Here is a 17,317-nt window from a genome sequence, read left to right on the forward strand (position 1 = left end):
TGCAATCGGTCACAGGCATAAGAGCAATGCAGCAACATGCAGAATCCTTTTCCGTAAGATATCTTCACTACATTTACCATGAATGTACCACTTACTTAGAGATTATTTTATCAAATGCTCTCTCCATATTGTGCAGAACCTCTTGTTTTAACTCTGGGTGTTCTGCAAACAGTATCTTCAAGTTTTTTACACGTTCCCTTTTAGCCACTTTGAACTGATCACCATAAAGTTCTTGCTTCAAACATAGCTTTTGCTTTTTATTACCATACTTGTTGTAAACCTTGTTAACAACTATTGATCCAAACTGAAAATAAATAAAACAAAGAAATTGAGATTTAGGAAAAGACAACTGTAAATGTTAATTGCACTATTTCTCAAGAAACATAAGGGCATATGCTTGGCAATGGATTAAATAATTAATTGTAGTAAATTCATTTTTCCTCCAGCAAACTTGAAATACTTTGTGTGAAGCCTACTTTAAGGTTCCCTTGCTGGTCACTATTAATGTTTTAATCTGGGTTTCTAAAGTAAAATTAGTCACAATATACAAAAATTATACTCTCACATACAACCTCTGACAATAAAGTTCGGTGAATGATCCTGAATATCGAAAGTAGACGAATTCTGAATGAAACCTATCTTACTGTCCTTCGAAGTAGTCCCCTCCCATGGCTATGCACCATTGAGAACAGCTGTACATGTCCTGGAAACTTTTAGAAAAGACTTCTTTCGGGATGGTGTTCAAGAGCCTCGTCACGTTCCGTTGGATGTCCGGAATATCCCCAAATCTCTGACCTTTCAAAGCTATTTTGAGGCGTGGGAAGAGAAAGAAATCTGGAGGATTCAGATCCAAATTTCTTGCAATGCATTGCTACAGAGGATGACAGCTGGTGTGTGAGGTACGACCCTGAAAGGAAACGCCAAAGCATGGAATGGCATTCTCTTGCATCACCCCATTGGAAAAAGGTCACAGCGTAAAAATCACGCATCAAGACGATGCTTATCACTTTCTTTGACAGCGATGGCATGATCCACAAGGAATTCCTGCCGGAGGGAACAACAATTTTTCCGCCTTGGCCTTCTTCCGACGGGGTGATGCAGGAGAACGCCATTCCATGCTTTGGCGTTTCCTCTAAGGGTCGTACCACACACACCAGCTCTCATCCTCTGTAGCAATGCATTGCAAGAAATTTGGATCTGATTCCTCCAGATTTCTTGCTCTTCCCACGGCTCAAAATCGCTTTGAAAGGTCAGAGATTTGAGGATATTCCGGACATCCAAAGGAACGTGACGAGGTTCTTGAACACCATCCCGAAAGAAGACTTTTCTAAAAGTTTCCAGGACATGTACAACCGTTCTCAACGGTGTATAGCCATGGGAGGGGACTACTTCGAAGGACAGTAAGGTAGGTTTCATTAAGAATTCGTCTACTTTCGATATTCAGGATCATTCACCGAACTTATTGTCAGAGGTTGTATGTAAAACACAACTGCATTCGCAGATGCTGGGTGACTACTGTATCCCTCTGAACATGAATGATTGATTGATTTGGTGTTTAAAGTCCACTAACTTTATGCACAGTAAGGCTAATCGAAACTGGACCTACAGTTTAAAGTGGGATCCGAACCACTATGTGCGTCCACTGGGTATCAAATCCGGGACCCCTTGATTACAAGGGGACGACGCTACCACTGTGAAAACCGGGGAGGCCTGAAAAGTGAATGACTTACACAGATAAACTTTTTGCTGTATTTTATGTAACCTTGATGTGAAAATAAAGAAAACTACATTAGCACTTATGTGCTGTTATCCCTTTGCTTCAGTTTAAACCACCTAACGAATTATTCAACTACTCTCTTGAAAGTTATGAAAAAACCAAGCTTTTAATTTCAGAGTGAAAATTATTTTTACCATTTTTCGGTCATTTTTATTAATAATTTTAAGGGCATTTTCTATTTTTAGGTCCTCAACTTCCGAGCCCTACTTATTGCAGATTTAAATTAAGCAGTTAAGGATATCTTATTATTGGTGCTCGTACATAAATTATAATGAAACATAAATTGAGAGTATTTTAAAATAAGATCCTTAGGAAAATATTTGGACTTAAAGGGATGAGGAGACAGGTGAGTGGAGAAGGTTAAATAATTTAGAACTACATAATATGTATTCATGTCCAGATATTATTAGAATAATTAAACCAAGACGACTTAGGTGGGCAGGCCATGTGGCACGAATAGGAGAGGAAAGGGGAGTTTACAGGATTCTTGTTGGGAAACCTGATGGTAAGAGACCTGTACGAAGGCCAAGCCGAAGATGGAGGGACAACATTGAGATGGACCTAAAGGAAATCGGTAGGGATGGAAAAGAGTATATAGATCTTGCTCAGGATAGTGACAGATGGAAGGCCTGTGTTGCTTCAGCCATGAACCTTAGGGTTTAAGAAGGCTAGAGAGTTAGTTAGTTACATTTACTTGCACTTACCCACTTGGTGGTCGAGCATGTTAACCAATTGCCTTACAAATTAATTTCCAAAATTCGGTCCAAAAATTTGGAATTTTTTAAATCCCATTTCTTTGTTCTGTATTGTATGCTCATTATTAAGAATACACATTTTACCTGAAGTATAGCTAAGTGCATAGAATATCTATATGTAAAAAACTTATCTTTTATTATTCCGAGTTATCTCGGGCTACACACACATGCATTAAAAATGTTAATTTTTCATAAACATAATGTAATAAATTATAATGTACTGTCTCTCAATATTGGATATATGAAATGAAAGTTTAAACAATTCACTTCACTCATCTGTAAGCATTATGTATATGTGTACACTCGGGCTAATGAAGGATATACATTTTTATCATAAACATAAACATAATACAGTAAAACCCCAATTTTACGTTCCCACATTATACGTTTTCCTACTTAATACGTTCATCCAGTCCGGCCCCGGCAAAAGGCCATGTTAAATAACACTGTGCGACAATGAAAATTGCCGCAGAACAAAAACATGTGATTCCTATGGAGTTCAGTCCCCTGATGACGATAGTGATAACCGTTTTTCCCTATGACCTAAACTTTTCTCTGGAAACGCAATTTTATCAGCACACGACTGCATGGTATTGTTGTCGCGGCACTTATCAGCACAGCCTGTTACTAGGGCTCGACAGTGCATAGGGGAGGGTGTGGAGAGGGAAGGGATAGGTTGAGGTATAGTGAAGTTGCAGTTATTTGCATTAGTCAGTTGCTAGTGGGATCACGCAGTGTCTGTTCCTGCAGTGTGTGTTGTGCAAAACCCCTAACGTGAAGGATACTGTTTGTGCATGTTCACGTGTTTCATGTGTTCAGTGATGTCTAGGATGTGTGTTAATTCACCAAACCTTTTCTGTTATGTGTGTGGTGAGTTTACGACGAAGTCCAAAAGACATCCCATTTCCACGCTCGTCAAAAAGGCATTCGAGTTGAATCAAATGTATATGAGGTTAAGTGTTAGGCACCACAGAACTGTTGTTGCTCACTTTGCTCCTGCTATTTAAGAGACTGGTTGCATGGAACCCACCCATCTATGCCATTTGTCGTACCACAGTTGTGGAGGGAACCTAGAGACCACATAGCAGATTGCTACTTTTGTTTAACGAAAGTAACTGGCATCTCAAGTAAATCAAAACACACAGTTTCACATCCAAATTTGGGATCTGCAATGCGGCCAGTTCCGTATTCTGATTCTATCCCAGTTCCAAAACCCCCAGCGGAATGGACACTGGAAGATGAAACAGATGATGGTAGTAACTAACCAATAAATCACGAAGATCTTGATTACATGCCATCTACATCACAGCCCCAACCACAGCCACTGTCACAGGTAGAATTGAACGATCTTGTAAGAGACTTAATCTTTCAAAAAGGCAAGCAGAATTACTTGGGTCTCATCTTCAAGAAAAAAACCTGTTACAAACCAAAAACTAGTATATCATTCCGTAAACAACAGCTTGGTCTTTCCACTTTTTCCTCAATGGGATAGGGTCTGGTATATTGTAATGACAGAATTTGGAATGATTCACAATGCGGAAGAATGGCGCCTATTCATAGATTCCTCAAAAACTCTCTTGCATAACGGAAACGAGAAACCTTCGATACCAGTGGCCCATTCCGTTCAGTAAAAGAGAAACCTACGAGAACATGAGACTACTTCTGAAGTATATTGGCTATTCGAACCACAAATGGAAAATCTGTGATGATCACAAAGTTCTGGGGCTTGTGCTTGGAATGCAGACTGGTTACACACAATATTGCTGTTTCTTGTGTCACTGGGATAGTAGGGCAAGGAAAGATCATTATGTAGTGCAACAGTGGCCTTCGAGAGAAAGCTTCAATCCGGGTGAACAAAATGTGTGCTGTTACCACCGCTCCATCTGAAATTGTGCTTCAAGAATTTTGTGAAAGCAATGGACAAAGATGGCAGGGGCTTTCTACTATCCAAATTTCCTGCGATTAGTACTGCAAAAATTAAAGAAGGTATTTTCATTGGGTCTCAGATTCGTGACTTGAATGACATAACCTTTGAATAGTTGCTGACAGGTACTGAGAAGGCAGCTTGTCTTGCCTTCAAAGATGTATGCAACAATTTCTTGGGTAACGTCAGGTCTGACAATTACAGGGAACTGACGGAACACATGCTGGACTGTTACAAGGCTATGGGGTGCAACATGTCTTTGAAAATACATTTCCTGCATTCTCATTTTGGATTTTTTCCTGCCTAATTTTGGAGATGTGAGTGACAAACATGGTGCAATTTCACCAAGATATCGCTGCCATGGAAAGACGATATAAGGGAAGATGGTCACCAAACCTTTTGGCAGATTACTGCTGGACACTCCTACAAGAAGATTCACCATCCACCCACAAACGGAAATTTTCCAGGAGACGTTTCTAACTTGTAAGATCATTTGAAGCTTTTGGCAGCTTTCTCGTACCTTTTTTTATGTTTTGTAATACAAATAATTAATTTTGTTCCATGATTTTTATTTTATCCAGCTACAGGTTCCTCCTGTACTATAATGGAGTCATTTCCAAGTGTCGCAAAAGTTGCTACTTTGTTTTTCATGAATTACAATATATTGCTAACTATATAAAATATAGGCTAAGTGGTACATGTGGCACATCTTTTCCAGTAAAATTGGTACGTAATGGAACATTTCTGATTTCATTTTTGTAATCAGCATATTTGATTTAGTAAAGAACACCTTCTTTCATCTCGCGGCAAGACACAAAGTTCAAATTTGTTGCACTGTGTAATAGGACGTTTACCTTGATCATACGTTCGTTCTAACTCCAGTTTCCTGCTTTATACATTTTCAGAGCTGTGACGATGTCTTAAAATTTGGCAGAAACCTGTTCTGTTGACCACGCGAGTTCTCCCTACTTTTTCTTGCTTTCGAAGCTGGTTCATTCACCACCCAACCTTGAACTTCCAGCTGTTAGGCTTTTATGCGAGAGAAGGGAGTGAAGATGCATGGCTCAGTGAAATGTGGGGGGGGGGGGGGGGGAGGTGGGGCACTGCTTGCATTTGTTGCACCTTGACGGACAGGAAGGGAAAACGGCACTTCTTGCATTGCCGGTAAAGACACAATGGGCGGATTCTTCTGCCTCAGGATCAGACAAGCGCACTGTTGCCAAACAGATTTTCACCAAATGGTGCCTGCCTTAGAATTTGGACAACAACAGTTTGCCCTCCCCACTCCGAGTGGAAAATTGACAACAGGACTCTATCATCCGCTTCTTTACCCACGCAGATTTACGGAATCCTTCCTAGTTGACGGGAACGAAAAAGAAAAGCGAGAAAGGTGCTTGTTTGAACCTGAATACGCACATTCAACGAACATAGCATACTGCAAGTAAAAAGAAAAAAAATACTTGAGCTGGTTTCTCATTCTTTAATGCCCTACATCGGAAATCTTGCTCCTGTCTCTAAAGCATTGATATGACAACATAGGAGAGTGACAAGCAGTGCTTCTTCCTCTCCCCCCACCCCTTTCCTTCTTTTCTTTCTGCAACTTGGCCAGGTGGGAATGAGCACACTTCTGATAAGACGGCATTGGCACTGCTCCACCACCTGTTTGTCTCCCCCTTCCCCTCCCTCCCTTATAAACCGGTCGGAGGGGTATCTGCAAGCAGCGGGCAGGTGGCAACCAGTGCCAATGTTTCATCTCCTGGCTCCATTCAGTCTGAAGGTAAGAAAAACGGCAGTGTTTTGAATCTTGTCTCAGAAGGTTGTTTTGCTTTGACGATTAGGAAACACGAGCAGCAGACACAATGCGGGAGTTAAAAAAAAAGAAGAGAATTTTTTTTTTGTTTGCTCTGCCTTCAGATAAACGCCTTGAACACACAGAGCAGTGCAGGAAGGAAATGCACATGATGCTAAGAATGATATAATCACAGTTTCCTTCAGAACCATTCACGTGCTGAAACTAAATCACGCAATATTAAAACGTTGACAGGAATACAAAAAAATAAAGGAAGCACTTTATTTACTGGCAAAACTATTGGTGGAAGGCATGTTTGCCCTCCACAAAACTTCTAAATCCAATAATAAATAGTAAATTAATATGGATGTAAATAACACTCAGTGGTGTGCCCAAGGGGGAGATGATGAGGGTCTTAACCCCCCCCCCTTTGGCCAGTATTTCTGGGGGGGGAAAGGAGAACGTCATAGGCAGGCAAAGATGACAAAGTGAGTGCTGACTACTATAAAAGTATACGTAGCCCCATCTCCTCTTTCGAAAAACCTGCACGTGTCACTGATAATTTCTTGTGATTTCTAAAAATGCGTAAGTTTGACAAAGCTTGTTTTGTTCACTTCATGCTGTTGGGCTGATCGGGACTGGAAACATACAGTATGCAGTTCAAAGTGGAATCTGAACCATTCTGCATGTCTTCAGGACACTTTGATTCCAGTATATAAAGAGCTTGATGTCCACCTATAAATGATAACCTACTCCTTCAATTACCCAGGACTTCAAAAACTAGCAACTAATTACCAGTTTACAGAGTAAATGGAGATCCCGCACAAGCAAATGCATCAACTGAACCTAATAGGTGGTAGTTAGAAGCAGTCATCCACTGTCCCTACCCTACAAAAGTGGATCCTGTTAATCTGTCATTGACTTTCAAAGCAGGTCTTCCTTTCTTCCTTAGAAATTCATAATCATATTTCTACCCCGTTGTTAAACAATTTTTGATATAATATACCCCTAAAAAGTTGATTGTGTAGTCATTTCTTAGTGACACTTGAGTTTCACCCCTGCCGCATACTTTCCCATTATTTACGTTTCCTGCATTTTACGTTCTATATTTACGGACCCTTGAAAAACGTAAAATCGGGGTTTGACTGTACCTTGCATTTAAATGTGGTACATATGTTTTTACAATCTTACAAATTGCAGTTATGATTTTGACATTGTTAGATATTAGAGACAGCATGGTGAACTCTGAAGCATGGAGCTGCACATAAGGGCACAGTAGTAACGTGGTTTACTACCAATCTCATTGCCTTTGGCATCTCTCACTCTGGTACACATTCCAAGCATGAAGCTGAGTAAAGTGCTGATACCAAGTGGACATTTACTGTAATTCGTGGCATAGAGCATCTCACAAGTTCATTCGGGATAAAAACATTTGAATGAGAAAAAGTAGGTTTGGCCCAATTATAATCAGGATAATATAAAAAGTGCACCTAGTACCTGCCTGAGTTTACTCGACATAATAAGGCAAGCAGTTAAGTGGCAAACTTCGGAGATCACCTCAGAAGTTCTCAGGTCTGAGTTTTGATCTGGGCATAGGTATTTTTTTGAGAGGTTCAATCATCAATTTTACATAAATCATCAATCATCCTCAACATTGCAATTAGCCAAAAATGGCAGAAAAGCAAATCTAAATATGACAAATATGAATTTTACCTACACTCTAAGCACATTATATATTTCAATTACCATGCTCTGATACAACTTACCTTGCTACACATCAGATCAACAACATGGCCATATAACTGTTCAATTGTATCATTTTTTATTTTCTTAGTTCCACAATTACACATGGCTGAAATAACATGTCTTGCATACTTATTTTTTGCCTTTCCTGCTATGGGTTTCAGTGCATCAAATATTGACTGATGAATGTCTGGAGATCCATGTTTAAGAAGAGATATTATTATTCTCGCTGAATCCTGGGCATAAACATTCTGAAATCCACAATGGAAAAGAGAAATAAATTTATTTGAAAAATCCTATAAACAAAATAAATCTCCTTTACATCAGGATATCAACAATGAGAAATGAAAGAAATGTAAAAATTGCACACCCACACAAACACAAAACAAAAATTACAACACCAACAAGAAAACCAGTTTTATTAATTCGTTGGTTGCTTAATGAACACAGTTTTGAAAGCTTGTTTGGAAAGATGGAAGGCAGGAGGATCTTTAATGAATAGTGGAGTGTCAGTAGTCTATAGAGAAGTGATCTTAGTTCTAAGGGTAGCTTTGAAGCTTTTATGCCAAAGAAGTTTTGGTATTTGATATTGGTACATGGGATCTAGATATGAAAAGTGGCAAAAATTTGTACGTCGTCCATTAATCATTGTGAAAAGAAATCTCAAATCCTAAAGTTAACATAAGAAATAAATTGTATTTGAAGATTGGATAAAATTTCACATTTGGAAAGGCTTGCACTTTCATAAGCCATTGACAAAATAAAAAACCATACTCGATAATAGGTAAAACAGATTATACAGTAAGTTTTGAAGGCAGAAATATGGTTGATGCCTGTACATTAATCCACTAGTCATGGTGGCTGTTGGTCGGTTTGCTCTTTGAATAATATGTATACATTAAAATGGAAAGAACATGATGACATGCACACTGTCAGGTTACTTTCTGCTTGTTGATTTGTTCAATGGATGTAATGTGAGTGAATGGCAGACACATTCTAGATCAACCCAATTCTTTCACACAACTAACACATGTAATGGAGCACCTTGCTCTGAAGATTAATGCTGGCAATAAAAAGTCCAGTACCATGGTGTATTTTTCAGCAGAAGAGCAAGTATAAAGGTAAACAAGAATGTTCTTCCGGTTTTTGATGATGTTGAATGTCACGTGCAATGCACACTTTAACTTCAAAGGTTAGACAGATAAGACGATAGTCACTCGTTGGTAGGCATATACTGGTTCAACCAGCAGGTTGTGGTCATCTAGTTTAATGTGAGCATCAGTGAGGACAGGTGAAGCATGGATACTTCAAACAGCATGTTAAGGGCCTGTGTGCTGTATGACTATAAACTTTGAACCAGGGTTTATATGCCAGGGCTTCAGCAGTGATGTGGTGAATGAGTAGAAGCAGACAGTGCAGGTGGTTTAAAAAATTCAAGGATGGTGATGAATCGCTTGAAGATACACCACATGCTGGCAGACAACGATGATCTGCAGTTAACTACTGAGGCAAATATTGGTTGAACATGTGACAATTTGCAAGAAAAATTCCATGTTATGCAAAAAAAAACCTTTGACAACACCTCGATCAGCTTGAAAAATTGTATGTGTTGCCTTCTGAGCTATCTTGAGCAAGTAGTGTGTGTGTGTGTTGCTGTGGATCAGCTGTGTACAATCTGAATGGAGTCAACAGTTTGGCGAAGATCAATATTTGGTGACGAATGAACAGCATGAACATGTTTGTGTCATTGGGACATGCCAGCTGTTATTCATGAGGATTTTTTTGGAGAAAGGGTCAGAATAAATGCCCAGTATTATTCAACATTGATGAAGGATGGCATACAAAAAAACGAAATTTGAAAAAATGCATTGTGGTGTTAATTTTTCATGTTTTTGAAAGGTGTGAGATGCATTTTGTGACCATATTTTGTCACGAAATAATGCGAAATGAACTGCAAAAGCGAAATTAACTCTTAAACACGAAATTCAGGGTTTATTCACCGACGCGACACCTTCTGAGGTCTGAATTATCCTGAGATTTATGCAATTTCCGGAAAATTTATTAATTCTGCTGTTAATATTGGAGAAACAAAAATGGACTCCTTTAGACAGAAATAAACTTAATACTCTGATAACTACATAAATGTGCTATTAGAAGTGAAATGTTAATTCTGTGGAATAAGTGTAGTTTTTAAATCAAATTTAGGATTATCTTCACAATTTTAAAACCAAAATGTATTTTTATATACCACTTTTCATCCAATTTTTCACCGCTATAACACCGATATTTTATTTTATTTACCGCTTTTGAACCCGAAATTGACTCCATTTTTGTACTGAAATTTTGCTTTTTTATTTACCAAAAATATGTGCCTCTAGTAATGCCACTCACAATAAAAAACCAGGGATATTGTTCGAAAATGTCATCTTCACCATGACAATGCTCAGACACACACAGTCAATTTGACAGCATCAAATATTGCCAAAATGCACTTAGAGGTGTTGCCCAATGTCCTTACAGTCCAGACTTAGCCCTCAGTGATAATCAAATTTGTTTGAGCTCCTTGAAAAGCATATGAGATGGGAAAAAATTGAAGACAGATGAAGCACTGAGAAAAGATGTTCTGAGGTCGCCTTTCTTCTATGCCAAAGAAATCAGGGAACTACAACAATGATGACCTGTATATGCAGGAGGAATGATACAAAAAACTGACACAGTTTGGTATTTGTAAAACTTTTTCCCTAGAAGTAAAAGTCTCAGTCAACCTTGGACTACCCTTGAAGCTGGACACTATGGGTCTACCTGGATTGTTCAGTTTGTGGATCTTAAGGAGTAGATAGAACGTTTGGGTGCAGGGTTGGTCAGGAATGAGGGTGGATGTTTAAGTGTGGGTTCCTGGCACACAGAATCAGTCAGTATATGACAGCGGAGATGGTGGATGAGTTGGAGAGCTGATGAGATTATTCAGCCACATAGTGTGTTCATAACTGCGGTTGGTTGACCCTTTGTCAACCAGCAGAGATTTTGAACACATGTTTATTAAGGAGGTCAAAGAACCTTTCAGGTTCTTCAAGAACCATTTCTAAATTTATATCCGATCGGCAGAATATCGGTTATCGGTATTGGTAAATTTTATATCGGTACTTTATCGGAATTGGCCAAAATTTAATATCGGCACATCCCTAATAAATCCAATGGGATCTGGATTAATAAAAGTTGCAATTTTTTCACGTCTACGAAGAAACATTCACACATTATTCCAGGAATTTCCTGAACATCATAAATATTCTCATCTGCCAGATTCTTAGGGGTTTTACCTTGACAAAATTGCCCCCCCACCCTGTTTCTTTCAACCTCAGAATCAACAATAACCACATGTCCACCAAGAACTCTTGATTCGCCATTGCTACCCTCACAAATAGCCACAACACTAACTTCAAAAACTATTTCTGAGCAGCCATTATCACCCTTCTTCAACCAACACATTCCTTTGGAAATGCTGGGAAAGATCCTACATATCAGTTATGCATTCATATGTATTCCTAGTCACTCAGTAACGATCCCATCCCATCCACATATTTCAGATATTTTCAATCCCACCATCCAGTGAGCACGTGAACACTGGTGAAAGCACATTTTTGTCTAATGCCTGTTGCTATCTTCTGTAATGGCCTGGCTACACTGAAGTACAATGCAATTTCTTCCTCCCTGAAAATGTGACCAGGCTGCAAAATGTAGAAACTGATTTTGTTTCTTTCTACTTTTATTTATCTGCCTTTCTCCTCCTTTTTCTTTCTTTTTTCACATATGTGCTTGAACAATAACACAGGGACAGGGAAAAACACACATACAGGAGGGGAGATAGTGAGTGCTCGTGTGTGTGTGTACACATACAAAACACAAACAACAAAACAAGAAAAATATAACTTACCATATTAACTTTGTCCTTCAGAATATTGAATAGCTGTGGCACTTTCTTTGCACGGAGTTCATTTTCTGTGTGCTTACTACGTACGACTTCCCATATGGATCTGGCCATTTTCTTCCATTCTGACAGGTTCTTCTGTTCATGCAGAGGAGTAGATGTTTTACCTTTTAGTCCTTTTAACGGTTTTCTCGAACTATTTTGATATGGTTTCTTCTGAAACGGCTCTTTTGGATTCTTGAAAGTTTTTTGCTTCCTCGCAGGAGTATCTGTTGATCCTGGTTCATTTGCAGAATCTGCACCTGAAGCAATAAAAATAAAATACAAGCTTCAGACTTTTCGAGCAAATAATCACATCAGCATATTTCCATTGATATCACCAATAGCAAAGTAATGAGCATAATTTAAATGAAAATCTTGCATTATATCACCAATATCACTTAGATTCGTGTACTTAAATTTATGTTTGCAATTCATTTTTATAGACATCACTTTATCATGCTTTTATTAGTCTTTTTGAGCAAGAAATCCATTGCTAATGCTTTTCCAGTTCCTGAAAAATATATTTTTGTAATGACTGTTTTCCTGCATTTTACAATTTGTGGCAGAGTCTATACATAGATTGCTTCCCTTAACTTCTTTATGCGGCAAGACTTTATATAGTTATTTTTTATGATAGAACGAACTTGAGGTTGCACCTATATAGAGATGATTTCTTTTTTGGAAGCACTTCCCTTCAACATTGTCACAGGGAAGGGGTTAATGCATCCTGGACTGCATTTGTCAGACTAGCGAGGCTCTGGTGACAGGACCCACAACCAGTATAATCTTATGTGGGACTTGTATTGTTGTCTTATATTTGTGATTGTCCCTTCATCCATCTTATCTTACCACCATTCATCCTCATCTTCACGATTAGCCAAAAGCGGCTGAAAAGTAAAGTAAAGTAAAATAAATCAGGAAGTCATTCATTACGATAGCGAAAATTCTTGACCACAAGTATAATTTCCAGGGGCGGCGCGTGCCTTTCCAGGCAGGCAGGGCACATTTTCTTTGGGTGTGTGGGGGGGGGGGGCAGTTAACCTTTATATTCCTCTTTACACGTACAGTCACTATAAACTGTCACTCGTGAAAAACTATTTTTTTCATAAGTAGACTTCGGGTTTCAGGTTTTTAACCTATTTTTTTTTCCTTTACAGATATGTAAGAAATAGTAAGTTATGTCAGCGTTTCGTTAAAAAAACGCAACAACTGATGAAGTTTTATAGTGCCTAAAAAAACTATTTTGCTTGTCAGAGCCCATTTTAGGTTTTTGCGCCTACATCATGACTTTTTGAGGTTTTTATATATTTTTAAAGGTTCTTACAGGATTTTTGTCACACAAAGGCATTTGCATTGTTTCGTCACAAAAAATCCAATGATGAACGTGTTTGAAACGTACTGTCTGTCGATATCCCTTCTTCCAAGTTCATTGTGATTTTCAAAGATCAAAACAAAACAAAATGTCTGTTGCCACTGTTACCTGCACAATCCTAAGGGGTCTGATTTGTGTGGTCTCACTTTCACGTCACTTCGGTGCTTTGTGGCATTCACGCCTTGCAAACTAACATTTCAGCCTTGAAGTTTGCACCACTGACTACGTTTTTGTTGAAAGATTATTTTCAGCATATAAGATGATCCTTACAGACAAAATTGCGGAGTTTGCTGTGGACAACACGAAAAAAGACTGTTGCCTAACTATACGGCGAAGAGTGGATTTTAATAGCAAATTTCCAATGGCATATTCTGGTACCGCCATAGGGTTAGGCAACACACATAACGTTATGCAAGATAGTGAGTATTTCAGGATATAGGTGTCCCATTTTCATTGCCGGTGACTATACCTAATCACCATTTTACAGGAATATGGAACTTTTTCATTTTTTTTTACTACTTCAGGTTGTTTCGATCTAACTTAAGATTTTTAGGACCTATATTAGGGTTTTTAGACCCTAATTTTAGTTTTTTTTAACCTACTTCAGGATTTTTCGAGATATTTAGGACCTATTTTAGGATTTTTTGAAACCTATTTTAGGCTTTTTCGAACCTTTTTGAGGATTTTTAGAGCCTGTATTAGGAACCTAAAAGCACACTTTTTAGAACCTAAAAATCCGAGGTAAGCGACCTTAACGGACACAGATGGAACGCAACGCAAACTCACACACTAACTCAAATCCAAACCCTTGGAAAGGAAGGAGGATCTTTTTGAAAACACCGCGGGACTAGTTTGTGCAATAAAAAGTGTTGTCAACTTTTCAGGTCGCCGGAACAAGCGCGAAGAAAGGCATTCGATGGATTTTTTTTCTAGCTGGAAGAATGAATGAAGTGCCTGCCAAGCGTTGGAAACACTGAAAGGTAAAATTGTAAACATGAATGGGCAGGGCACCTCATCCACTGCCCAAAGACTGCTACGAATTTTGCACTATTCCATTGTGAGGGGATACCGTCCCTTGCCTATGCTGTAAATCTTAGGATCAGTTAGTGACGTCACGTCTCAGGGCAGAGCTGAGATCTGACTCTCTCAAACAGGACGCAGAAATATATTAACCTCGCACAGGGTGCACACCCTGTAAATCTGGTTGCAGTAACGTAGGAGTTGAGGAAAAAAACGAAAATTTTAGTTATATACCGTTCGCCTCTTCAGATGAACTTTTTTATGTTAAAATTGTTGTGGGGCCTTGCCCTAGTTGCCCTTTATCTAGCATCGCCACTGATAATTTCTTCACTTTTCATTAAGGATGGGACAGATTAATCAGTACTCTACCGGAGGGCCGTTATAGGCATATACTGATCCAATATATCTATAAATATCTTATAATTTAGTGTGGTATTCTGCCATTGTGTTGTAATTATTATGGATAATCTCCATACTTTAAAAAAGTAAATGTCTAAATACACAGTGCGGCAATTTGAAATCGAGACTGATTTTCTTCCTTGTACAAGCATTCTGTGGTGCAAACAAGTGAGGGGTATCTCACGAACAATTGGTGCAGAGCTCGTTGACCTTGAGTGACATTGCCACATGTGGCATTGTTGAGTGTGGGCACATGTCGTGAAAGTGCATCGTGATTTCAACATGGAACAAAGAGCAAACATCATGTTTTGTGCATGCCTGGGTAAATCTGCTATGGAAACAATTCACATGTTGCAGCCAAGTGTATGGGGACAATTGTTTATCCTGTGCGCATGCATTTGAATAGCACAGGTGTTTCACATGAAGGATGGGAGTCAATTGAAAATAACGAGTATCCAGGTGCAGCAAGGATGGTGAGAACACCGGAATTGGTTGAGAAAATGAGGACAATCATTCCTAAAGACCAATATTACAAACAGACTCTTACTGCAGTATTTTATCTTGAGGTTATGAAACGTTTGATGGAAATAACACATGTGATGCCCGTCCTGATGTCTGCTTCATGACAATGCTCCAAGTCACAAGGCTGTGATTGAGAAGGACTTTTTGACCCAAAAGGGAATCCGTATATTGTCACATCCTGCCTATTCACCAGATCTGGCCCCGTGTGATTATTTTCTATTTCCTAAATTAAAATCTGCACTCAAAGGTTCGTACTTTGATGATGTACCGACCATCAAGAGGGCTGCGACAAGGATTTAAAACAACATAACACAAAATGAATTCCAGCAATCCTTCCATGCACTGGTGGGCAGGGCGCAATGATGTGTGGATGCAGGATGGTCCTATCTTGAATGATCCCAGGTAAGTAACTTTCTATGAACACTTGTTTATTTTTTACAGCACCAGTCTCGATTTCAAATTGCCGCGCTGTGTATACAATTCCTATTGTACTGCAGTCATCTCGAAAAACACATTTATTAAGAAGTCAATCAACTATTCAGGTTCTTCAAGGACCATTTGGAATTTTATATCAGACCGGTAGAATACAGTGAAATTGCAATTATATGTTTTGCAATATTACGTTTTTCTCGTTAGTACTTTTTTTGTGGCGGTCACTGCCAATTCCCATAAGGGTCAGTGCTATTATATTTCAGTTATACGATTTCCAGATATACGATTTCTTCCAGTTATACGTTCGACAAGTTCAGTCCCAACAAGGAAAAGACTTCAGTTATACGTTTTTAACTCGACTTGCTCGAAAGAATGCTGCTCTTGGAGTTCAAGATTTCCGTGATGATAACATCTGCCACCCATTCTCATACAGGTATTCTTATCAGCTGCAACCATGGGACCAGACTCTCGACTTGGAATTCTATTTTTGTTGCTTGCATCGGAGAGAAGCGGAAGGGCTATGCACCCTTCAACAAGATTGACCTGTGCTAAATAATCCTGCATTTGTTCTTTGCATTGTCTTCTGCAAGTTGTATCTGCCTAAGCAGATCGGAGATTGATATCTTTCAAGCTGTCAGACAAGTTACTGGCGCCACACTTCCCAGCCTGTCCTAAACATTACAAACAAGCTGAAGAAAGGGAGGGGGAGTCAACAGCAGCCTGCAGGAAGGGGGAATTCTGTTGGGTCTTATTACAGTCATATTTTAAGATAATACGGTTGTTGAAGACGGAGACGTTGCAGTACTTTATATTATGCAAAACGAAATCGTAATAAACAAATTATTAAATACTGCGACTTCTTTTTAACGTGTGAATGTTTTTGAAGTAAAGCAGCAATCATACACTGTGTGCCTTTTTCTTTCTGCAAGCACCATTTGAAATAAGAACTTTTTCCCTTTTGTTACTATGGGATAAATTGAAGATAAAAGGCTATAACTGCTCAACCACTGCATCTTTTTTTAAAAATTTAAATTGTAAATGTAACAATGAACAAAAAGTAACATTTTAAGTAACTTCCGACAATTAAGAGGTCAGGGGGTAAGCAGGGGCAAAATCCCAAAGTTCCAATTTTTCCGCAATTACACAAAATTTCTGAATGCCATAATTTCCATCTTTTTTTTTTCAAAGTTGCGGCAGGACTATTATATATGCTCATAGTGGTTCTTTGTTGTCCTTCCCTCAAAATTTGGTCCATCCAGCATCCATAGGGCAGATGCTAGAAGTGAAATTCCGTAATTACGCAAAATTTCAGAATGGCATGATATCAGTTTTACTTTTTCAAAGTTGCGGCACGAGCATTACATATCCTCATAGAGTATTTTGTTGTGCTTCCCTCAAAATTTTGTCCATCCAGTGTCCAAAGGGCCAACGCTACAAGCGAAATTCCGTAATTATGCAACATTTCCGAATGCCATGATTTCAGTTTTATTATATTTTTTCAAAGTTGCGGCACGAGCATTACATATTCTCATAGAGTGGTCTTTTGTTGTGCTTCCCTCAAAATCTGGTCCATCAGCGTCCACAGGGCCGACGCTAGAAGCAAAATTCCGTAATTAC

The 17,317-nt window shown here is 38.8% G+C and overlaps 1 protein-coding gene across 2 annotated transcripts in view; it reads right to left on the minus strand.

Annotated features, from left to right (window-relative positions):
* Window positions 1-17,317, minus strand: part of peng (Pumilio and CPL domain-containing protein penguin) — a 71,008-nt gene that overhangs the window by 29,867 nt on the left and 23,824 nt on the right. For both annotated transcript variants that reach the window (XM_083136807.1, XM_083136808.1), the window contains exons 4-6: window positions 11,920-12,215; window positions 8,012-8,239; window positions 96-304 (exon numbers count right to left, since the gene is read on the minus strand). In XM_083136807.1, the coding sequence (XP_082992933.1) occupies window positions 96-304; window positions 8,012-8,239; window positions 11,920-12,215 (733 nt within the window). The remainder of the gene's footprint in view (window positions 1-95; window positions 305-8,011; window positions 8,240-11,919; window positions 12,216-17,317) is intronic.

This window comes from Lepisma saccharinum, chromosome 15, assembly GCF_977018435.1.
Source record: "Lepisma saccharinum chromosome 15, izLepSacc3.1, whole genome shotgun sequence".
Classification (NCBI taxonomy): Eukaryota; Metazoa; Arthropoda; class Insecta; order Zygentoma; family Lepismatidae; genus Lepisma; species Lepisma saccharinum.